The sequence below is a fragment of the Onychostoma macrolepis genome, chromosome 20 (assembly GCF_012432095.1).
Source record: "Onychostoma macrolepis isolate SWU-2019 chromosome 20, ASM1243209v1, whole genome shotgun sequence".
Lineage (NCBI taxonomy): Eukaryota > Metazoa > Chordata > Actinopteri > Cypriniformes > Cyprinidae > Onychostoma > Onychostoma macrolepis.
Window position 1 is genome coordinate 18,331,950 of NC_081174.1, and position 25,464 is coordinate 18,357,413.

General features: G+C 36.0%; 2 protein-coding genes across 3 annotated transcripts; one reads left to right on the top strand and one right to left on the bottom strand.

The window, feature by feature from the left end:
* Positions 1-1,887: 1,887 nt before the first annotated feature.
* Positions 1,888-11,295, bottom strand: rab15 (RAB15, member RAS oncogene family). The gene is made up of 7 exons (XM_058755858.1): positions 10,635-11,295; positions 5,541-5,601; positions 5,390-5,450; positions 5,163-5,240; positions 4,352-4,441; positions 4,133-4,198; positions 1,888-3,984 (listed from the first exon to the last, which is right to left on the bottom strand). The coding sequence occupies exons 1-7, from the start codon at positions 10,756-10,758 to the stop codon at positions 3,826-3,828; spliced, it is 639 nt and encodes a 212-aa protein (XP_058611841.1). The 5' UTR covers positions 10,759-11,295; the 3' UTR covers positions 1,888-3,825.
* Positions 11,296-12,010: 715 nt separating this feature from the next.
* fntb (farnesyltransferase, CAAX box, beta) lies at positions 12,011-24,815 on the top strand. Of its 2 annotated transcripts, XM_058756927.1 has the most exons (13): positions 12,011-12,121; positions 12,208-12,329; positions 13,176-13,240; positions 16,232-16,304; positions 17,276-17,367; positions 18,361-18,507; positions 18,606-18,689; positions 19,021-19,107; positions 21,611-21,740; positions 22,130-22,262; positions 22,503-22,614; positions 23,799-23,913; positions 24,004-24,815. In XM_058756927.1, the coding sequence occupies exons 2-13, from the start codon at positions 12,231-12,233 to the stop codon at positions 24,124-24,126; spliced, it is 1,260 nt and encodes a 419-aa protein (XP_058612910.1). In that variant the 5' UTR covers positions 12,011-12,121; positions 12,208-12,230; the 3' UTR covers positions 24,127-24,815. The 2 variants fall into 2 exon arrangements, with proteins under 2 accessions (XP_058612910.1, XP_058612909.1); XM_058756926.1 differs by lacking the exon at positions 12,011-12,121 and having other exon boundaries at positions 12,128-12,329.
* Positions 24,816-25,464: the final 649 nt, after the last annotated feature.

Below are 25,464 nucleotides of genomic sequence, written 5' to 3' on the forward strand. Positions count from 1 at the left end.
GTAGAAAGAGTCTGAATGCTGTGAAGTTCTCTCAGGGTGCTTAGCATTCCACATTGCGCACCTCCAGAGCTCAGAGAGCCAGCGTGACTCACTCTGGTGTGAAAGCACAGTGTGGCGAGGTGGGAGGATGACAACAACACAGTGCTTAGCAGAAGTGTCCTGAAGCTGGACCCCCCCTCTCCTCACCAAACGCCCCCGCTGCATGCGCACGCACCCCAAAAATAATACTAAAGCACATCTTGTTTCTCTCTCTCTCTCCTAAGGATGTATTGGTTTATTTCTCTCAATGCCTGGCAAGTTTTTGTTCTGAGCAAATCAGTGATTAAATGAGGATAGGTGAGAGCCAATTGCACGGAAGTATTTGGTTATGGCATGACAGGATTATCTAGGAAAGGAAAACTAAAGGCTGTTTTAAAGCTCTCCCTTTCTTTCAAAATCAGCTTGATCCCGGATCCAAACCTCGGAATGCTAACAATGGGGATAAAGAAAAAAGATTCAATCTTGTTTAAATCAAAAGTGAGGCTAATGACAGTAGCTGGATTAAAGTTCTGCTCAAAAATGGGAGTCAAATGTGTTCTCATGTAATCTCCAGACTCTTACATGATAACTGTCATTATGTTATCTAAGTCAGCCCTTCATTTTTTAACGTCTTTATACTTCATCATGTGTGGGGGGCTTGAGTTCCCTCATGCAACTAGACAGTTGATGAGACCTTGTGAGATGTAAGAAGTCAGATTATTTAGCTCAGACATTTCATTAGCGGCACTACATGGAGCTCTTTCACTTGGCCCACACTCTCTCAGAGATGACTCATAATATTAGAGCCATCGTCAAGAGAACACATTGTGACACCTGAATAGATTTACTAACAAGCCTTACAAATGCATCCTCACACACGATGCACATTTAAATGAAGTATTTGGGTAAAAGGCAAACAGCAGAATTAGGCAAATCAATGAGCCTTTTAGTAGAATATGAAACATTTGTGCGTTCATGTGAGCCAACAGGCTTAGAGCACTCCAATAAAATTAATGAAGATAAATGTTTGTTTTTGTAAATAGATGTACATGCATGTGAAGTATTGCATTGCTATTTTACATAAGTCATTCTGATTTATCATTTGAGAGTGTGGGGTAACATAAATAATATTTCCTTTTGCACATAGATAGTTCACTCAAAAATGAAAATTCTGTCATTATTTATTCACCCTCTTGTATTTCCAAGCCTATATTCGGCCCATGCAATTAAAGTTACTTTCATAGTCACTTGGTTAGTTCATCTTAGCTCAGGTCCATTAAACAATAGGCTATAAAAAATAAATTTTTTGATTTAAATGATCTATTATAAATGAAGAAATGAACTTTAACTAAGATTAAATGCTTTAGACGTAGCCTTATTGTAAAGTGTTACCAATACATTAAACATTTTTCAAAATATCTTCTTTTGTTTTCCACAGAAGAAAGAAAGTGTTTGTAGGGAATGCAGTTAGACTGTAACATTTTATTGTGTAATCGTTGCATCCATCTATGTGTATTACTTGCTCACAAACTAGCTGCAAACATGAGCATGTACCATAATATTTAATTAACTCTCTGTCAAAACTTCATCCAGCTGTGTACGGCCTTGAAAGTGAGATCTGCTTTGCTACAAAATGCACAAGCAGAATATTTTGTTTCAGAGTACTTTTAAAGTACCATTAATAATCAGTAGCATCAAGGAACAAATTCTTGATCTGAGAAAAAATAAAAAACACCATGACCTTGATAAAATTGATCAAATGAACTGACCTCATTATTAAAATACTTCACAAATGCTGAAGGATAATTTCCCAGTTCTGAGCATTACGTAAAACCGCAAACACATTATTCGTCCCCTGTTTTTTCCCCGCCAGGGTTTTATTTTGCATAAATACATTTCAGCTTTGCAAAACTGCCTCCTAGTGTTGACTTGTGGTGTTGCACTTACAAAGAATTGTATCTCCAAATTCCTCATTATAATAATAAAAAACCCTTTTCATAATTAGATGTTTATTCATAACTATTCGACCCCCTAAACAGAATCACAATATAACAGTTTATATATAAATAACCACATACGCATTTAAATTTCTCAGATTTTTTTCATGGACATATTTCATGAAACAACAAGTAAACATATCAGTATTATTCAAGAGTTCATTTAAATCAACATAGTACAATACCACTTGCACATATAAATGCTGCAATAGTGTAATATACATTGAATCTTTAGCAATACAACCCATGTCATTGCAGCGATGCACACCACCATCACTGTTGGGCATCACAACGGTTCGGTCTGCATACATTTCACTCAAGTTTGTATGGGTAAGATGTTGATTTAAGCAAGAGAAAAACATTATTCGGTGTGCTGTGATGAAATTAAACCACATCAATTCCAGAATCATTTATAGAGTAAAAGTTGAAACATTCCAACTATTCTAATCAGCTAAACAGTGATCGTTGATGGAAAAAGACAGCTTGACGTAATATTGGTATAAAATACCACATTAAATGATACTATTTGAGTAAATTAGTGAGTAACCTCAGATTAATGAGATAAAAATCATTGCATTCATTTACAATCACAGTGGACCAGAACTGGTAAGCAGCGTGTTTAGTGACAGTATTTTTTACAGTGCTTTTACAGAAAAGAAGCTTAGATTGTTACAGTGGCGTGTGAAGCTTCATCAATTCATCACTCAGGAATACATTTATTACCTTGAAAGGGCATTAATTGGTCAAGTAGGTGCATTCAAGGTTTTAGAATTCAAGAATTTTATAGAAAGCCAAATCAGGTCTGAATAATATTCACATGAAGTCCCATAGCAAAACACAAGAAAGAATATGTTAACATGGGCGCTCCAGCCATACAACCAGGAACAGTTCACCCAAAAATGACAATTTGCTTAACATTTATTCACCCTCATGTCTTTCAAGATGTAGACAAGTTTGTTTTTGAATCGGAATAGAGTTGGAGAAATTTAGCAGTACATCACTTGAATGGGTGCCGTCAGAATGAGTGTTTAAATAGCTGATTAAAAACATCATCATAATCCACATGACTCTAGTCCACCAATTAACATCGTGTAAAGTGGAAAGCTGTGTTTATTACAAACAAATCATCATTAAGACACTGCTTTCTCTAAATCAAGAGAGAATCAGATCAAGCACTGTTTACAAGAGAAAAACAAATGTGTTAGTGTATTTTGTTGTGAAAAGACAATAGATGATGGACTTTCAGTATGGATTATGGAACTTTCATTCTGACGGCACCCATTCACTGCAGAGGATCCATTGGTGAGCAAGTGATGCTAAAAGTAATGCTAAATTTCTCCTGTTATGATGAAGAAACAAACTCATCTACATATTGGATAGCCTGAGGGTGTGTAAATATTCAGGACATTTTCATTTTTGATTGAAATATTCCTTTGAATAAACCATTTTGTCAATGCTGCCTTAAAAAACAAGTTGATTGAAGTGTAATTTAATATAACGTGTGACTGACTCTGAATGTGTGGCTTGAATGAGCGTAACTAAATAATGTACAACTGCACTGCAGTGGCCTTTTGATCTTGTTTTTCGTATACATATACAATATCCTTTAATGTTCCAACTTAATTTATAGTAACTATAAAACAAATAATGAAAAAGAAACAATATTCATAAGAATCAGCAGGAAATAAGCCATTAAAGGCACCAAACACTGTTTAACAATAACTGTCAATTTTGCAAAATGATATTCAAAATGTAAATGCAACATAAATATGGAAATCAACTGAAAAAGTAGTCATGTCACTGCCTGTCCTCAGCACCAGCAGGACTTACGGGTGTCGTCGCTAACATTACACAGTCCTTCCTGCTCCTCCAAAACAGCGAGATTGAACTCATCATTCATGGATCCTCCCAACAAATCAAGATCCTTCTTATTGGCTTGTAAGACTAATTCAGCCAATCGGGTGAAAGACTAATAAAGGAAAGATAAAAAAACCTGATTAGCTGTAGATAATAAAAATGTGCAAACAAAAGGATCAGATGGTTGCATGGCTTCACCATTCCTCAAATATTTAAAAAGAAACAAGAAATATATGAGAAGAAAAAATACAAAATTGCACCTCGGTAATGTTGTGGTTGGTAAAGGCACTTGTCTCAAAAAAGTCCATTCCATAAGCCTTGGCAAGCTGGAGCAAAAAAGAAGAAAGTCTTTAACCTCAGACATTAGATATAAGGTTTGTCAGATGACAGAGTAATGTGAAGTAAATAGCAGTATGAATGAAAGATGCAGTGCACAGGAGGGAAATATTATATATATATATATATATATATACACACACCTTATTTCCCTGTTCTGTAGCTACTTGTCTCTTCTGTTCTTCATCAGACTTGTTCCCAACAAGTATCTTCTGCACTTTCTCAGGGGCATACTGATCAGAAACAGAACAGACGAGAGGAGAGACTCAATACAGGCAAATGGATGGAGCAGAGCAGAAACAGACAAATATTATATGAGACATAGAATTCATATAACAGAACCAATATGCAGTGCTTTCATAAAGTTTTCGTCTTCATTTTTCGTTTGTCCTCTTGTGGGAAAACATGGAGCCAAGTTTTAAATGTAATATATGAATAACACAGTGGAGTCCAAGTCCACAATGAACATTTGAGATTCAAATTTTTTGTGTGTGTGTATTTCAGTGTTTTATTTCTAATAATAATACACTTAACTGTATAATAACTTAACTGTAACATGAAAGAGGCAAAATAAGGGAAATTATTAATATTAATAAAAAGAAATAAAAATGTTTTGGTGCTTTGAAAAAACAATGTCGGATTTACAATTAGGAAAAATAAGTAAAAAGTAACAAACTTGCTTAGAAATAAGAAATAAGTTGGTCCCAGAAATAAGTGCAACATTTATTTTTTACATCATAATGTTTCTATGTTTTACTTTTTCCTAAATCCCAAAACTTTCCATTTCTGTTCATTCGATTCAATTTTAAATCCCAGATGTGCAGAGCAGCCTCTAACTGCTGTAAGTTAAAGAGAGAAAGAGGGGCGGCGGAATTTAAATGATGAGATATTAATAAGAAGCAGGTTATATTTAGTTACAGTAAGACAGATATGCTTTAAACTCCACAGCCTCACCTCATCTACATCACTGGCCCACTTCATGATGTGCTGGAACGAGCGCTCGCTTGTGATGTCATAAACTAGAAAAATGCCCTGTTGATACAGAATCCATTTCAATCCACCCATACATAATAATGAGTTTATCAGTGTATTATCACTCAACGGACACCAACAGGCATCTGTGTTAGATCTGACTCCATTATTAGATCAGTATATGAGTCAGTGAGATGTGTGAAGATCACCTGTGCTCTTCTGTAGTACTGCTTAGTGATGGTCTGATATCTCTCCTGACCTGCTGTGTCCCTGCATACACACACACACACACACACACATCTGATTAGCAGAACCAGTGGATCAAACGCTGTTATATCATCACAGAAAAATAAAACATACCATATCTGTATTCGTACTTTAATGCCATCTATCTCCAAAGTCTTCATTTTGAAATCGACACCTGGGGTAAAAAAGAAAATCATTTCACAATGATTTCAAATCATTTGAAAATAAAATAAGCACTCTTTGTCCTCATATTGACACAACTCATCTGTTAAATCATCGTCAGGCTCTAAATGAAATCTGTCAGTATAATCAGTGCTCTCAGGAAGTGTACTGAACCGTTTAAATCAGACTCATAAAAAGGCAGTGAAGTAATAAAGAATAAGAATAATAAGAAAGAAACAAAAATAATATGCTTAGGTCATGCTTAAGAACTTGCAAAATGTATCAAATTTACAACACAGAACCTAAAAGGGTGGAAATAAAGAAATAGCTTACATGGAAGTGTCAATTTTTTTTTTAAATATATATTTTTATATTTTACATTTTATCATCCAGGAGTAAGATAAATACCACAAAACAGCACAGAATTAATTAATACTTGTTAATACTTGATCTCTGTTCACCTAATTTAAAAAAAAACTAATTCACATGAATCCTTCATTACGAATTCTGAGTTTTTGCATATTTTATGCAATTTCTTTAAAGCGTACTGCGTAGTTAGAATGACGTGTTCTTGAAAAGTGTGAAACCATAATGAGATCTTGAGCCCTGAAAGAAAACACCTCTCTTTTAAACCGGAGGCAGGCAAGAAAATAAAGCCACAGCAAAACCACAATAATAAATGGGTATCTGTCAATAAGGTCCACTGCAAGACATTCCAGCTCCCGGAAGAGTTGCTTTTCTAGGAAGTTCCATTCTCAATAACAATTATGACTCCAAAACAACAGTAGTCGGTGTCTCTTTTATTTTTAACATGCCCTGGCAGCAATGTGATTAAAAACAAGATTAATTACCCAATTTCTTAGTTAGAGAGACTAACTTAGGCAGCTTGTATAGAGGCCTTCATATCAAACACTATTTTTTTCCCCCCAAAGGATTCAATTCAGTGTCTGCAAGCAGAATGGCATGCCACGCACAAGAATATGCAAGTACAAGAAATTCTAAAGTAAGACATGAGTACCATCTTGAATACAGTTGAATGCCATCCACAGAGCTCCATATAGCCTCCTCTTTATTAAACTGCATTAAATAAAGCAGTAGTGTTAGTGCCCTGAGCTTTCACACAGGGACACACCAGAAAGGTCATCAGTACAGCCACTGAATTGGTTGTCCTGGGGCAAAGAAAGATAATGAAAGAGCTGTCCTTCCAGTCCTCTCTTCCAGAATCTCAGCAGTGAAAGGACAACAACAATGCTGTGAAATACTACAAAATAAAAGAGAAACCAAACCAACCTCTCATAAAATGATGCAAATAACTGTAATCCTTTTCTCATTAAAACAACAACAACAAAAAACACTCACATGAGATGAAAACACCAGTGAAACTGGAAACCAGTTAAATAGCCTATTAAAAGCTGTTTTGTTTTACATAAAGTGTGTCCCTTTATTGGAGCGGCCATGTTGGATCACATGACAAGCTATTCACTGTACCTTAGTAACCCCCCATTATTGGAAACTTAAGCTCATAGAATAAATTAATCATGGTTGACTGTGAACAGCACATTTACACAGTATTATCATAATTGAAAAACTATTGCTAACATCCCATTTTAACTATTGTGACATACCAAAAAAAAAAAAAAAAAGAGTGCACCTTTAAGAGGTTTTAGGTCAGATTTCCTCAGTATTCTAAAGGGCAGTTCTAATGGCTTCTTGATTTGATAAACCAGCTTTCATCCAAAACCCTTTTATTTTAATCAATACTATGCAGAGGTGTAAAAAGTACTGAGAACAGTACAGATACTACACTATACTTGCTGAAAGTATAAAAAAAGTTGAAAAATGAAATGCATTTTTTAATGCAGAAGAAAAAAACATGTCAAAAATGACTATTTTCTCATTGTTCTGACTATGTAAAAATCATAAAGCAGAAGCTAAAGTAAACAAATATCCTGAAACCTGTTACCTGAATATTTTCAGTAGATGATTAGAATATAGTGATTTTTAGACTAAAAATCAAGACTACTTATGAACCGTGTTCACACTTGACTCATCCATCTATAGCGATGGTTAACATAAAAAGGCATTAGGCTACTGTGGTTCAAAGTCTGTGTCTAAAAGAGATAGTTCACCCAAAAAAAACTATTTTTTAAACATAATTTAAATCGCTCTTGTCTTTTATTTAAGTTGTACTTTTAAGTCTACATAAAAAGCATTTCTTTACTTTGTAAATGTAACTTAAGGTTTTACTTTAGTGTTTACATGACAATGATGTACTAAAAACGGCAATGTTTTATCTTTTGGTTTTTGAAAACGACAATGTTGTCAAAACGATCTGCAATCACAATTACTAGCAAAAACGACTAAAGATGCATCCCAGGCCAGTAGTTGGCAATGTCGCTTTGTGAAGAAACACTAGACGCCTGCCTGCACAAAACGACAATAAATTTGCGTTTTTATAGTTTTCACTGAGACCATAACGGAATAGTTTTCAAAAACTTGCACTTTGAAACCTGTTTTCAAAATGTGTATTTTTCAAGCTATTTTCAAATGCAATTGTTGTGTAAATGAAAGGTCAAAACACATATAAAGTTTTCTGTTTTTAGTTGATGTCGGTGTCGTGTAAAAACCCCCTGATGAAAAAAAGTACAATTACTTGGATTTATTAGAACTCGAGTAAATTACAGATTCCCCAAGAAATATTAAATCACTGTAGTAAAATACTTTATACCTATGATACTGTAAGGTTTCTGAGCCCCCAAAAATAAAGACAATTAAAGCAGACCTTTAAATGAATGGCCATTTGACAGACGGTAATAAGTATTAAACTTGTCATAATGTGCCATAGCTGTAACAATTGAATCGTGACTTTGACACTTTCCTTCTGAGACAGTGGCTAATTGGAAAATGGAAATAATTTGAACAAGACAACAGACAGATATGCTATGGTGATTAACACACACAAATTTAAACACAAGTCCAATTTCTGTAGTGTGGACAGCATCATAAACAACTGACTACAGAAAGCAATGAAACAGAATTGAAGCTCATATCTTCTAATTTGTTATCTTCAAACTAATCAATCAACAGCTGTTTTCTATAGCAAGAATAATTTTGCATAACAGCATGTTGCCTCAAGGCAATAGATAACATCTAAGAACCATTTGCTAATGCTTCAAATTAACTTGGAGACCACACAGATATCTCTTCCACTGTGAATAATGTTTCAGTACAGCGCTAAGGTCCTTGACAGCCTAGTATCATAATATATATGGGTCATAGCCCTGCGGACTAGAGCTTATTGAACCATGTTTTAGAGCAAGACACCGGCCATCTCTCAGGACCAGTCAGACTAAAGCTTTTATCTCCTGCAGTTAAAGATTGTTCTGTATCACATCACTACTTAACCAAAAGAGATCCATCCCAGCATATTAAATAAACAGCGAGACAGACAGCAGGCTGCAGGAATGAGTCAGTGCCTCTGATTCTTTATTGATTTGGGGGATATGATCATCAGAAACAATAGGAGGGTCTTATGAATCTTATGCCTGATTTCAAGAGTAAGCCACTTGATATTATTCGCTCCCCTGGAAAAACCGCGAGAGCTACACAACAGAGCATACCCTGAACTTTTGCAAACTAACAGCCTGACATTCACTCCACACCTAATGAAGCATGTGATTTAATTGAGGGATAACATTTTTGGTACGGGTTCAGCATCTCAAATGCTTCATTAAAGGAATAGTTTGGCCAAAATGTTAATTTTGACAGCATTTATTCACCCTCACATCTTTTAAAACATACTTTTTTTTTTCTTCTGTGGAACACAAAAAGAAGATTTTACAGAATGACATGGATTTCACAGTTCGCACAAAAATAACAATTGAACCATTATTTACTCACCCTCATATCATTCCAAACCCATTTGACTTTCTTCCTTATGTGGAACACTAACTTAGATATTTAGCAAAATGTCCAAGCTGCTAGTTTCCGTACAATGAAATTGCATAGGGACAGTTGTGGTCATCATTCATGTTCACTGTATGGAAAAGAGCAGCGAAGACATTCTGCTAGATAGCTACTTTCACAGTTTCCATGGCAGCAAAAAGGTTTGGAAAGGCAAGTAAAGAGTGACCATTTATTTTTCATTTTTGGGTAAACTATCCTTTTAAAAGACCTTTATACATAGTATAAGTGAAGTGTTAAGAATGGGTTTGTAGTTAAAAATAATTAAGTGTCCTTATGCATATTGCAAATGTATAATGTAAATATGTAAATAATCTCTCTGTTCATCCTCTTCGAGTGAGTAAATTGGCTGTTGTCAGGACGTAATGTCAGCCCACTGGGAAAATGTCCCACTAGACCAAACGCACACTATATGAACACCAAAATGAGAGAACTTTTTAGAACCAAATTTTGTTTTTAAAATAAAATAAAAATGATCCTTATGCTGGGAGTTCTTGAAAGTGCACAGTGATAAAATAGTCCCTTGATAGAAAACAGTTTTAGAGATCGCAATAAAAAATCTTTACATATTTCTCACGGCTGAGACCAAAACTTTCAATTTAGTTAAACCTGATTCCATTTCATATCAGTATTGTAGAACTTGCATAGAACAGCATGCATGAGTTGGAATGGCTGACAGGACACTTTTATGCATCAATATTTTAGTGAAAATGCATGCAAAAACACACCTGCACTTTCTGTGTCCTCACTGCCATTCATGCAACCTATGATTTTATATTAATTTTGATCTCTGCATTTTATTATCTAGAACATCTAGAATCTCTAGAATAAACTAAAACAAACACTACTGGGTTTGTGACAAAAACGCAACATTTTAAGACTTCACACACAGATACAGTCAGGCATCTCAGAAAGAACTAGAAGAGGTTGTGTGAATGCATCTCACTATGTGGTGTAATTCTCAAGCCATTCTTTTCACGGCTCATAGACTATAATGGCCCAGCGCTGCTATGGGTTTTCTTATCGGCATGTGCTGTTTGTTCTGCAACTCTTTGAACGGATGCATTAAAGTAACACTCTTACCGATGGTGGAAATGTGAGAGGGATGAAATTCATTGTCCGTGAATCTGCATAATAAACAGGTTTTGCCGACCCCGGAGTCTCCGAGAAGCAGGAGTCTAAACAGCACATCATACTGTTTGGCCATGGTGTCTTATGGTCACAATTAAAGGAACTCAGCGTCGGGTTTCCATGTCCACCCTCTTCACAGTATCATCTTCTCGCTTTTTCCATCGACCGGTCCGTGCTTACGTGCCGATTCCCCGAAAGACTGTAGATGAAGCAGGAGTCGATGTGAGCAGAAATCAGTCAGGAACGCCGCTGCTGTGGTGGTGGGTGCGGTGGGCTACAGAACGCTCTCAGTGCGTTTCGCCGACATCCTTCACACCTCAGGAAATGGGTGGAGATTACTGGCACACAGCATCATGATTTTGATACTGATATTGACCTAGATTAATTTTATATATACCGGGACTGCGTGGATAAAATGCATCTATAGATATGTTAACAATCGAATATTGTCAAAATATAAAAATTGGGTCATAAAACAAATTAAATCTGTAACATCAGCCTTTATACCGTCATAAATTCATAGCGGATCTGTTTTCGCCTGATTACACCCAAAAAAAGAAAAAAAAGAAAGAAAACGCCAAGGGGATGATAGTTGTTATAATTAGCGATGCCTGATTCGTGACCGAATCATTCTTTTGAGTCGAATCTTTTCGATGAACCGGACTGAACGATTTGTTCCACGAATCGAATCATTCTTGAATCACTTCAACCGAGGACTGTCATTTCAGACCTGTTTTTTGAGACATGTCTTCAATATGTAGAATTTTATTACAACGTGTAAACGTGTTTTCATTCAAAAGATGTAAATTAATTTTAGTGTGTTTAATGTAAACACAAATTATATTTAGCTTCTAAATGATTGTTTGAACTGAATCATGGACAAAACTAGGACACAAGGAATTAAGTTAATGATATTATTAATAAAACATTTTCTAAAAAACGAATCAGTGTTGTGTGTCTACATATGAGGACACATTAGGACACATAATATGTTATGCAAGGTTTTTTATTATTATTAAAGAAACAGAACTGATATTGTACAAACATTAAAGAGCATCTACAAATTACACATTTCACATGTAACCACTGGTCTATAATATATGTCATTATATAATAGATCAGTGCATGTAAAACCCACACGCACACGCAAGAAAAGAAAAGAAAACACTTCCACATAAACCAAATATTAAATAAGTGTATGAACAACGTGAAAAATAAAATACAATTATAAATAGCCATGATTAAAACAAATGTTGCATTAAGAATTGTTTTAATGCCACGCAAGGATATTAGGCACAGCGTGATACGTATTGCGTCATGACGTAAAAGAATCACTGAATCTTTTTTTTTTCCCAGCCATTTCTGACGAAGAGCTGCAGAGCGTCTCATCACTATTACGGCTTTCTCAAATGTGCCTTCAGGCTTTCCGTACTTGAGCTGTAAGTCACTTGACTCCATTGAGGAAACCCCTCCCACGCTGTCTTGACACTTGCTCTGCTGGAAAACTGCTTCCTTTCTATTACAGTGCATGTGTTTTGAAATCTCATCATGGAAGAGGCGTCTCCTCCTCTGCGATGCTTTCGTGAATCACACTCCTCTGAGCTTTTCAACGATGACGGCGTGCAAACGGTGACCTCGAAAGAACAGGTGAGCTTAACTCTTAGTATTAGTTAGCTAATTGGTATTAGCGCAAAGCTAACTGTCTACTTACTCTGTTTCTGTGCTTCATCACTTTGCTGAGGGATACAGTAGTGCTTACCAAAAATCATGCAGGTTGTTCTGCACACGTGCAGAATGTAATGATACTACTGCCATTGCATCCAGCTCACCTAGTACTTATTACTCTAGTTTTATTACACTTTTGTAAATAGTATAGGTTCATTTAAAGGGATAGTTCACCAAAAACCGAAATTCTGCCATCATTTACTCTGCCTCATGTTGTGAACACTAAAAGGAGATGTTAGGGAGAACATGAACGTGTTTAAATGATGTCAGACTTTTCATGACTGAGTGAACGTTTGCAAACGTTGGTGAATCTGCTCATACTTCACTGGTTTATGTTATGTTGCACTGTAGTGTATGACCTGCATTGTTATATGGGTGCTTGACAGTTAACCATGAGAGGTTATTATTTATTTAAACTTGGCAAACAAAATATATAGTATTATTAACTATGTAATCGTTTAAAGACTGTATTACTTTCAGTTTCCTTCATTTTTAAAATAAAGTGTGACTCTTATTGCTCTGAATTTTAGGAAAGTTCAAACACTTGGAATTCCAGTATGCACTATTAAGCCGTACTGTGATTTTCAAGATGAATATATAAGGCAGTGTGTCTTTGCGTAACAGGATGTAATGTCAGCCACCCATATACACAAGCAGCATTGACCACAGTGGATCTTTCTGTCTGCATGTCATTTGGCTTGTTGTCACATTTTCTATTTGGTTAATTCACTTCCACATTTTTTGTTTCTGTTTTATCATTAAATTTAGAGAAAAGTTGAACGCAGTATTCAAGAGGTGTACAGTGTTTACCAGCAAATTCACACCTCACCGCAGTAAGTAAAGTTTAGCTTTCTCTGGCCATTAACACAAAGCGGGATCTCCACAATATTGTTAAATCAGTTCATTGAGCTTCAGTGTGCTGCTTTTAGACAGCAATCACTGTTATTCTGTACAAGTACAATATGTGACCCTGGACCACAAAACCAGTCTTAAGTGTCAATTTTATGAAATTGAGATTTATACATCATCTGACATCTGAATAAATAAGCATTCCATTGATGTATGGTTTGTTAAGATCGGACAATATGTGGTCGAGATACAAAAAAATCAAAATATTGAGAAAATCACCTTTAAATTTGTCCAAATGAAGTTCTAAGCAATGCATATTACTAATCAAAAATTAAGTTTTGATATATTTACGGTAAGAAATTTACAAAATATCTTCAGGGAACATGATCTTTACTTATTTTGGCATAAAATAAAAATGGATCATTTTGACCCATACCCATTTTTGGCTATTGCTACAAATATACCCCAGCGACTTGAGACTGGTTTTGTGGTCCAGGGTCACATATGTTCATGAAAATGTCTTTAGCAACAAAACCAACATTAGATTGTCCGCTGTTTGTGTCTGCTGTGTATGTTTTGTAGCACAGTCTTTTCATTTGTATTATTTTGTAGCATCACAACATATACAGGGAACTAGCCTATAGATACTAATTTAGTAGATTTGGTAGGGCTGGGCAATACACCTAAAATTGGGTCTCAATATTTTTCCAAATTCTGACAATAATCATATATCTCAATATTTTTGCATTTGGTGATTTTCTTCTGGTCCATTTAAAAATGAATACGACATGATCTGGATAGACAGCTATAGTTTCTAAACACATTCAAAATGTTTAGTAGCAAAAACACAGTTAAATATGTGACCATTTACTTCTTTTAATTAAGTTAACACATAAATCTAACAATATGTTAAAAGAATACAAAAAGTGCATTCTGACAGCTTCTTGGAAGCAATGAAATGTACATTTTTTGCACATTTGACAACTGGGGTGAATTATGCAAGTGTTTCACAAGTTTTAAACCAAGAAGAACACAAGTCTATCAACGGTTTGTGGTTTAAGAGATGCTCTGTGGAATGACACTGTTCCCAGTGGCACTAAAAACTTTCAGATGGGGAACTAGTTGCTAGAACACAAAAGTACTTCTTGGCTAGTTTGTAGGAGATGTGAAATTTGGTGCCATCTTTAGCATATTAATCTTAGTTTTCAACAATGCTTTATAATCATGATATTCTGTAATTGACCCTTCACAAAAACCCGCCCCCTTTAGTTGCTGCGTCCATGGCGCTCTCACGCTACACATCATGTTATCAAGCAAAAAAATAAAATAAAATGAAAAATACATTGCGGAGCAAAGAAGAAGCTGACAACAAGCTCACAGACAAGACAGAGCAGTTTACTTTTGGTATGAAACAAAGTCTCAAACAATAAATACCATTTTGTGGCTCTTTATTGTGTCGTTACAGATCGCTGTAGCACCTCAGTTCAAGGAGCATGTGAACCGATTATCTCTTCCTCTTTGCTAGTTGTAGCACAGAATAAACATGAATGAACATCAGAAGGTTTCAACTGCCAAAAAACATCAAAAAACATTGTTCCAACAACGTTAATTTACTCTCCTGTCTGGTCTGTCAATCAAGCTCCCAGCGAAGGGCCATTTCATATGAATTATCGGACTATCATATGATAACATCTCTGATATTCCATACTAGCCTCTGGTACATCTTCACCTTCTTCCACCACAGCATCCGGTCTGTGTATTTCAGAACTTCTATACTCAGAGCACTTGTACCTGTAGATGAAATGAGAAAACTTATGTAATCAGACTGCCAGACAAAGATTGTATAACCCCAAACATTTGGACTAGATGCTGTAGTAGCACATCAGCTGTTCTGCCGCATATCCAGATGGTACTTTTTGCCTCTGTTGTCAAATTTACAACTTTTCTAATTTTACACTCCAGTGGAAAAACACATATGTAAGCACTATGCTTACAGTTTCTTGCATGTAATATGATAATGACAATATGTTATTGTAGTGTTGTAAATGGTAAATAATTTTTACATAAATACTTAAGAAATATACACAGCTGTTGAAAAGTTTGGGGTCGGTATAAATGAATATGTTAATTCAGCATGGATGCATTAAATTGATCAAAAGTGACAATAAATACATTTACAATGTTGCAAAAGATTTCTGTCTAAAATAAATGCTGCTCTTTTTAACTTTCAATTCATCAAGGAACCCTGAAACAAATCATAGTTTCTACATAGTTTTTAGCAGCACAACTGTTTTCAACATTGATAATTATAAGAAATGTTTCTTGAGCACCAAATCAGCATATAATGCATATAAGGATTATGTGACACGGAAGACTGGAGTAATAGCTGCTGAAAATTCAGCTTGACAGGAATAAATTATATTTTGAAGACTGTCAGTTTAATTACACTTAATTTTAGGCATGACAGGACAAATAAATTATCCTGCAAAGCATTAATTCATATGAAACTTGCCTGGTGAAGGCCATACGTCACTCTGATCAGTTTGTCACAAATGTAATGACTGTGCTTTCTGTGGCCCAGCAGAGAGCAGCAGAGGAGAGAAAGGACAGGGGTTAATGATCTGTTCTTTCAACTGAGGTACCCTCAAATTAGACATGCCCCAGCACCTCTGCAGCCAGCGCTGAAGTCAAGCGTACTGTGTAGGCTGTTCTGACTCATGGACTCTATCATTTTAACACTGCCACTGCCTTTGATGGGGATAATTGGAGGATGTCAGCTCAGTTGTTGAACTTACTTTGTACAAATAAGTTGTTGCCTTGTACCAGGCTATTATAAATCTTGATGAAAGTTGAAATTGATCATTTGCCAGTATGTGAATAGAGAGATATGTTTAATGTGAAAATGATTTATAGTTTGCAATATCTAGATTCTAATAAAATGATTAAATCTATGATTCTACAATCTACTTTTTCAGGCCTGCTTTACTGAGGGAGCAACACTATCATTATCTGAAGAAAGGTTTACGTCATCTCTCTGATGCATATGAGGTAAACAGTGTCTCCTGAAAAAACTTAAAGCAGTGTTGTTTTAGTATCAACAATATACTATTATAGTTTTTGTTAATATTTTGCGTCATATTTGATTTTGATATATTCTGGGTTTTTTAATATGTCTTAATAGTATAGCTTTATAATATGTCTTTATTATATGTTTTTATTATGTTTTAGTTTTTTTAAATTTAGTTTATTTTAGTACTTCAACTTGTGATTTGTTTTTTGCGTGTGTGTATTTTATTTTATTTCAGACAGTTCATATTTATTTTTAAGTAATGAAAATGTTTAATGGTTTTAGTTTTAGTAAAAGATAATAACACTGACTTAAAGGGATAGTTCACCCATAATTAAAAATTGTGTCATTATTTACTCATCCTCATGACATTCCAAACCTGTATGACTTACTTTCATGGGTGGAAAACAAAAAAAAGAGGGTACTGTGTGGAAAATGATTGAAGAAAAGACTAATCATGAATCATGAGAATAATCACAAATTATTTTTGTTTTATTGACAGATAAGATACAAAAAAACTTTTGAACTTATAAAAAAAATAAGTAGAAAAAAACCTCATAATATTTTCATGTCAATTCAGTGTTTTTATTGAGCAGCTTAGATATTCTACTAAATATCTCATTTTGGGTTTGACGTTAAAAAGTCATACAGTCATAGAGTTTTAGATGGAGTGACACAGAGGTGAGTAAATGTGTTTTTATTTTTGGTTGAACCCCCTTTAACCGGACATTAAAAAACAGTTGAGTTTTATTAATAACACAAGCACAAAAAACTGGTTTACACAAAGCTATTAAAGATCTACAGCCTTGTGATACAATACGTGTGCATGTGGGTGGGTGGGTAGGTAGTTGAGTTTTTGTGTGTATTTGTTTGAGAACACCATGTTCCAGAGCAGTTCTGTGTGTGAGACTGGTGGTAATGGCTGCTGAATCTGCATGTTGTCTGGCTTCAGTGTTTGGATGCCAGCCGGCCTTGGCTCTGCTACTGGATCCTGCACAGTTTGGAGCTGCTAGAGGAGCCTGTGCCGGCAGCAGTTGCCTCAGAGTGAGTACTAGCTCTTCTCTTCACTATCAGAGTACACGTGGCAGTGAGACAGGTGCTTAGGTCCCCTTACCAAGTTACTATCCTGGTCTTAATGTGACCACTACAGATAAAGTCAAAGTTGCATTACAATAGTAGCTATGACGCAGATGCATTCTTTCTCCATGTAGACTATGCTTAGATCACTTTATAGCTGCTGGGTTGAAGGATTTTACATCGTGGGTGGTTATGACTTTCAAACAGACTGAAATAAAAAAATAATAATTCAAATGACTGTAACACAGAGGTGAATTCATAAGAAGAATCTTTATGTAGTCATGTTTTTGCTGTGATTTTTACTGTATTCTTTAGTGATTTTAATGCTTTTTCTGAAAGTGATAATTTAGCCAAAAAGAATGATCACTTTTTATGCTGCATTAATAGCAAATTTGAATTTAATGGGAAAGTCAAGTTAGAGATTTAAATGTATTTAGGGAACTCTATTATATAGTTGGAATTATATTTATATTATTTCATAAAAGATAATTTTTTTAAGTTAAATCAATTGATATCTGACAGTATTGCATTTTTAATGAGCTTGTTCATTTTGCATATTTTTACATTTAGATTATCTTTACTATAATTTAATACTCACTTAGTTATTTTTAAAAACACTAATAATTCAATAACACTGTTAAAATGAGTCCTGAGAAAATCTCAAACTGAATATCCTTTTTTTTATACTGTACAATATAATGTTGTGATGCCTACATTCACTTTCAACATGTAAAACAATTCATTTTAATTTAAATATAATTTAAGTTAATTAGACAAGATGTTATAGAATTTCAATATCTGTCATTTATCTGTTATCAATGAAAACATGAAAATAATGTTTTAAAATAAAGGTGCTTCCCTTATTATTTTAGGATATGGCTTTTTGCTTAAATTTTAAATTCCTATCACATTTATATGCCTGTTGTTGTAAATATATCAACGTTAACAATTGTCTGCCAGTGTGTGCCAGTTCCTGGCCAGATGTCAGAGTCCGACAGGTGGATTCGGTGGAGGTCCGGGCCAACATGCTCATCTGGCTCCCACCTACGCAGCTGTAAACGCCATTTGCATCCTGGGCACAGAGGAGGCCTACAAAGTCATCAACAGGTTTCACGTTTGCTTTGTATTATCACCTGTTTGCCTACAGATGTTGTGTTGATCATATTACCATGGAAACACATTATGTTTGCCTCCTCCCCCATCAGAGAGAAGCTCCTGGACTTCCTGTACTCTGTGAAGCAGCCAGATGGCTCCTTTGTGATGCATGTTGGCGGGGAGGTGGACGTCAGGTGAGCTCTTACCGTTGTTCCAGCAAACCCTGAAGCATCTTCACAACAGTTGCACATCTCTTTATTCCCATGTTCTGATGTTACTGTGCTGAAGCATTTTTCAAGAGTGACCTTTTACTTTTCCCAGCAGACAGATTAGTGCTAGAAACATTCTTCATGTTCACTGTAGGTCAGCGCTGAACAAAGAAAGTCACTTTGAAAAGTAATTGGATCTCACAGGCTTTCAGGCTTATTCTAATAATGTAGCTTGTGGTTATTAACATGCATAGATGGTGATCATTGTCTGCCTGTTGACTCATGGTTGCTCTTGTGTGTGTGTCTGATCTGATAGGAGTGCATATTGTGCCGCTTCTGTAGCTTCACTTACCAATATAATCACCCCCACCCTGTTTGAGGGGACGCACAATTGGATTCTCAGGTAACTACTTCCACATTCTCTTTTAAAACATGCCAGTTTAGTTGCATTCAGATTATCCTAGCCAAATTTTCATAGTGGAGCCAATGTAGGCACGCTATGGGCTTGAGGTATGGATCACAAATGGGTTTTTTTTAGTTCCATGTAGGCCCTATCTGAATTAGCCCACGTTAGATTATATATGTGATTCCGATTGGCTGATTCAAATATAGGGTGGGTGAACCAAATTGGTGCTCAAATTGTGCCAATATCAAGCCATTCGCCCCACCATAAAAGGTTGGCTGGTTGTTGGGGTCAGTGTTATTTTAGTATTATTTACAGTGGGGAAAAAAATTATTTGATCCCCTGCTGATTTTGTACGTTTGCCCACTGACAAAGAAATGGTCAGTCTATAATTTTAATGGTAGGTTTATTTGAACAGTGAGAGACAGAATAACAACAAAGAAAATCCAGAAAAATGCATTTCAAAAAAGTTATGAATTGATTTGCACTGAGTCAAATAAGTATTTGATCCCCTATCAATCAGCAAGATTTCTGGCTCCCAGGTGTCTTTTATACAGGTAAAGAGCTGAGATTAGGAGCAGTCTCTTAAAGGGACTGCTCCTAATCTCAGTTTGTTACCTGTGTAAAAGACACCTGTCCACAGAAGCAATCAATCAATCAGATTCTAAACTCTCCACCATGTCCAAGACCAAGGAGCTGTCCAAGGATGTCAGGGACAAGATCGTAGACCTACACAAGGCTGGAATGGGCTACAAGACCATCGCCAAGCAGCTTTGTGAGAAGGTGACAACAGTTGGTGCGATTATTCACAATTGGAAGAAACACAAAATAACTGTCAATCTCCCTCGGACTGGGGCTCCATGCAAGATCTCACCTTGTGGAGTTTCAATGATCATGAGAACGGTGAGGAATCAGCCCAGAACTACACGGGAGGATCTTGTCAATGATCTCAAGGCAGCTGGGACCATAGTCACCTAGAAAACAATTGGTAACACACTACGCCGTGAAGGACTGAAATCCTGCAGCGCCCGCAATGTGCCCCTGCTCAAGAAAGCACGTGTACAGGCCCGTCTGAAGTTTGTCAATGATTCAGAGGAGAACTGGGTGAAAGTGTTGTGGTCAGATGAGACCAAAATCCAGCTCTTTGGCATCAACCCAACTTGCCGTGTTTGGAGGAGTAGGAATGCTGCCTATGACCCCAAGAACACCATCCTCTCCGTCAAACATGTAGGTGGAAACATTATGCTTTGGGGGTGTTTTTCTGCTAAGGGGACAGGACAACTGCACCGCATCAAAGGGACGATGGACGGGGCCATGTACCGTCAGGGCCAGGGCATTGAAGCCAGCCAGAGCATTGAAAATGGGTCATGGATGGTTATTCCAGCATGACAATGACCCAAAACACGGCCAAGGCAGCAAAGGAATGGCTCAAGAAGAAGCACAAGGTCCTGGAGTGGCCTAACCAGTCTCCAGACCTTAATCCCATAGAAAATCTGTGGAGGGAGCTGAAGGTTCGAGTTGCCAAACGTCAGCCTCGAAACCTTAATGACTTGGGAGAGGATCTGCAAAGAGGAGTGGGACAAAATCCCTCCTGAGATGCGTGCAAACCTGGTGGCCAACTACAAGAAACGTCTGACCTCTGTGATTGCCAACAAGGGTTTTGCCACCAAGTACTAAGTCATGTTTTGCAAAGGGGTCAAATATTTATTTGACTCATTAAAATGCAAATCAATTTATAACTTTTTTTTTTAAAATGCGTTTTTCTGGATTTTTTTTGTTGCTATTCTGTCTCTCACTGTTCAAATAAACCTACCATTAAAATGATAAACTGATCATTTCTTTGTCAGTGGGCAAACGTACAAAATCAGCAGGGGATCAAATAATTTTTTCCCCCACTGTATGTGCGATTATAGAGTAATGTCTTGAATTATAATATAATATAATTTTAATGTAAGTTTCATTAGTAGTTTTCATATTTCTGTTTAGCTTCATTCATATTGTATAATTAAGTAAAATAAATAAAGTAAAATAAAATATGTGATCATATATGATCCCTATAAATTTGATGTCATCCCATATAACATAGTTGTAAAGAAAAACTAATTCTGAATTTTTTTGGGGAAAAAACAAAACATTTTGATATCAGTAAAAAGTATTGATTTAATAGGCTTTAATGGGCTTTTCACTCAGAACATGTTTTGCATTCTTCTGATCTGCTTTTCCATGTTTTTTTTCTATGTAAACATGCTCTAGTCTAGACGGACACGTTAGACCATTGCATTCACATCTTTTTGCGCATGACATCCTAAAAATGCTACACAAGTTAAAAAAAGTTTAACTTTTAAAAAACGTTAATTTGTCCTATTCCACTGCCCTCTGTTTCACATTTTAAACACAAAAGCATGTTCTGTCCCTAAATGAGTTCAATCTCAGACAGCACACACAATGACATGACACTTTGACTGATAAATACTGTGATGTTGTGCTTTCCTTCGGCCTTCAGCTGTCAGAACTGGGAGGGCGGTTTAGGTGGAGTTCCAGGGCTCGAGGCACATGGTGGCTACACCTTCTGTGGTACTGCTGCTCTGGTCATACTGGGCAAAGAACATATGCTGGATCTCAAAGCCTTGTTAGTAAGTCCTTTGTCTTGCCTTGTTTTCCCTTTGCTACAGTTCCACGTTTTATTTAACCTGACTCTTCCTGTCCATTAGAGTGAATAAACTGAGGTTTATGAGGTGCGTTAAAGGTCAGTTGCTTGTATCCTGAACGTTGGAGGAGAAGCGTCTCATTACCGGTTCCTCAGGGACACTAAACATGCTTGGAAATATTAACATCGGTGTGCTGCAAAATTGTAGATGCTTAGATCAGCAGATCTCCAGGGTCTTTGGCAGACATTGACATTAACAGTCCCAGTGCACAGGCAGATTTGTCTTAACGATAAGGCAGCAGCACTAATGATCCTCCTATGCTGATACTTGTAAACCAGTAAATTGGAGGCTTTTCTCTCTTTTTCCTTCATTAGCGCTGGGTAACCAGCAAACAAATGCGTTTTGAAGGTGGATTTCAGGGCCGCTGTAACAAGCTGGTGGATGGGTGTTACTCCTTCTGGCAAGCAGGACTATTACCGTTACTCCACAGGGCTCTTTTTAAAGAAGGTGAGCGGTCATCCTAGAAAAACAACTAACATTTTTGCTTATATATGAAATGTTTGGCGATTATCGAGTGATTAAAATACTGCAAGATTCGTAAGGTTACAGTTTCCATTCATTAATTTACACATTTTTGTCTGCGTGTTCTTTCTGATGTACTTTTTGTCTTCATTTGGATATAAAAGCACATGGGGTAGTGTCAGATTTAGTAGATTAACCTATGAAAATATTATTGTGTGTGTGTAGGAGACTCAACGCTGAGTGTGAGTAGCTGGATGTTTGAGAGAAAGGCTCTGCAGGAATACATCCTCCTCTGCTGCCAGAATCCTGGTGGAGGCCTTCTGGACAAACCGGGCAAGTGAGTACAGCTCTTCCACCGCACACACACACACACACACACACACACACACACACACACGCACAGGCACACACACACATACTGTGGCATTTGTGGTTTACGGGGACTTTCCATAGGCGTAATGGTTTTTATACTGTACAAACTGTATGTACTATTGCCCTACACCTAAACCTACCCCTTACAGGAAACTACTGGCAATTTTTGAATTTCATAAAACACCGTTTTGTATGTTTTTTTTGTTTTTTTTTTTAAGCCTTTTGTTTTACGGGGACACAGGAAGTGTCCTCATAAACCATATATACCAGTACACACACACATATATATATATATATATATATATATATATATATATATATATATATATATATATATATATATATATATATATATATATATATATATATATATATATATATATATATATATATATACACATACAATTTTTCATCACATTTGCTACCCAATATCTTAAAGCTTGGCATAACTTGAAAAATGTAATATATTTAAAAATCACACTTTTAAAATTAGATGTCCTTATACAGTATATCCAGATTCAAGATGGTGGGAGCCCTGGTTCTTCAAGTTAAAAAATGTTGAGGGGAGTGAATTAAACATTTAGAATTTATTTTTATTTTTTTAAACTTATTTTAAGGCTTGTTTTAAATCATATATCATTACGATACCATTAAAATATATAAATTAAATATATACTAATTTTGTTGTATTTTCTTGGAGGTGAAAGTGTATTTATGAAGTGTAATTATTATATACTTCAGTCATAAAGCATGTAAATTTTATCATGAATATGCATCTGCTCAAAAACATTTCTTCAGCTAGATATTGCTCATCTAGAGTTTGTGTGGTGCAAAATGTTTTGTAGTGATGTCAAATTTGTGAGTGAATTGATTCGTTCCAATGAATCACAAATGGGATTTTTAATGATTTGTAAATATCCTTTTCCAGTAACGAACAAAACCACAAACATCTACCTGGAAAGGTCGTGGAAAAACCATTGGCTATTGTAGGCCATCACATCTGTCTTGTTTAACCTTGTGGATCAAACTAAAATAAAATGTCAACGTTAAAATCGGAAAAATACAATTATCTTGGATTTTTTTTGTCCATTTACTAATTATGCAGACCAAACTAGACTTTCCTAATAGTTCCTCACTGATTCCCCACAGGTCTAGAGATTTCTACCACACGTGCTACTGTCTAAGCGGACTCTCAGTAGCACAGCATTTCGGAAACAAAGACCTCCACAATGAGCTGATCCTCGGTCGAGACGAGAACAGACTGGTGAGAGATACTGAAAATTCAGTTGACCCAACTCAAATTGAGATTAATGTACTAATAATAACTAAATGTTCTCATATTTCTTCTATCCAGGCACCAACTCATCCAGTTTACAACATCTGCCCAGAGAAGGTCGCCCAAGCAATTGAACATTTCCACCGGTTACCTGGTCCAGTTCAGACAGGACCTACACCAAGTGCAATGGACCAGTCATAGACGTTTCCTCTTTTTCTATTAGAAACATATTTGGGGGTTTGAGCTAGCTTGACCTCACGCAGAGGCTTCTTCTGTAAATGCTGTAGCCAAATGTCCTTTGCTGGTCTGTACAGCATCTACAGATGGGGAAACACTCTGAGGGCCTGATCTACTACAGTTTCAGCATGGGGTTATGGGTTTTAGCCAGGGAAAACAGTAGAGACTGACTAGGCGAGGTGTTCTTCATGCACCAGTCGTTGATTTGTATTTTATTGCACATACCAGCTTATTTTGGGCTTTGGTAAATGTTTCTCAGAGTGCACGTGGCAGTAAGTTCTGGACAGAAATAAAGACTTGGATGGAAGTTTGTTTTTATTTCCTGGCTGGTGTATTGTGGATGAACTATACTCACTGTGGGCAGTCCATTTATTTGACTGTCATCTCTAATTTGGAGTGCTGTTTGACTGAAACGAATATGGTAACTGCTAAATACGTAGATATAGTTTGGGTATAACAGACTCTCAGCTACTCAGCCACGAGTACAGTGTTTACATTTTGTAATCTTTGGCTGCAATTGAAAAATATCACCTGTACTGTTCAATAAGCTTTTAAACTGTATTCAGTCATGCTTTTAATCTTAAAATGCTGGTATAAAATATCAAAACAGTATGGCATTTTATCATAGTACATTAAAGGAACAGTTAATCCAAAAATGAAAGTTCTGTCATTATTTACTCACTCTCATGTTCGTGGTCCAAACCTGTATGACTTGTTTGACACTGCATTTTTATGTAAATGAAAGGAAATGAGAACAAAGGCTGTAGCATAACAAAAAAAAAAAGTAATTAAAGTAATCCATAAAATTCATCATCATCCAAGAGTATTCAAATGGGGTGAAGGCATCTCCTGATGTGAGCATATGAAGTATGAATGAAATTTGAGAACTATGATGGAGGGGAATGAATTCAACAATTTTATTTGTTCCATACACAAAGCTTCACACATCTGGTTTACAAGACTTTGATTAAAGCACACACATAATATACACCAATTTTATGGTGCTTTTGTTTTTTTTGCCAGTTTTTAAGTTTAGCATCTGAGCTTAGTGTTTGAAAACTCTAGCAAAGTCATACAGGTTGGAAACATGACTGAGTAAATGATCAAGAAAAATCTACTCAAGCTGTGACTATTGACTTGAAGACCAGCCTCATAAAATATTGGTACCGTTTAAAACAGCAACCAGGTTTTTTTTATTTTTTGCCAGGGCAAACTAGGGGTCTTTGTGATGACTTAAATAGATTTAAAGTAAGACAAAGGCATAAAAATACATATTTTAATTCTGAAAAGGTCATATATAAA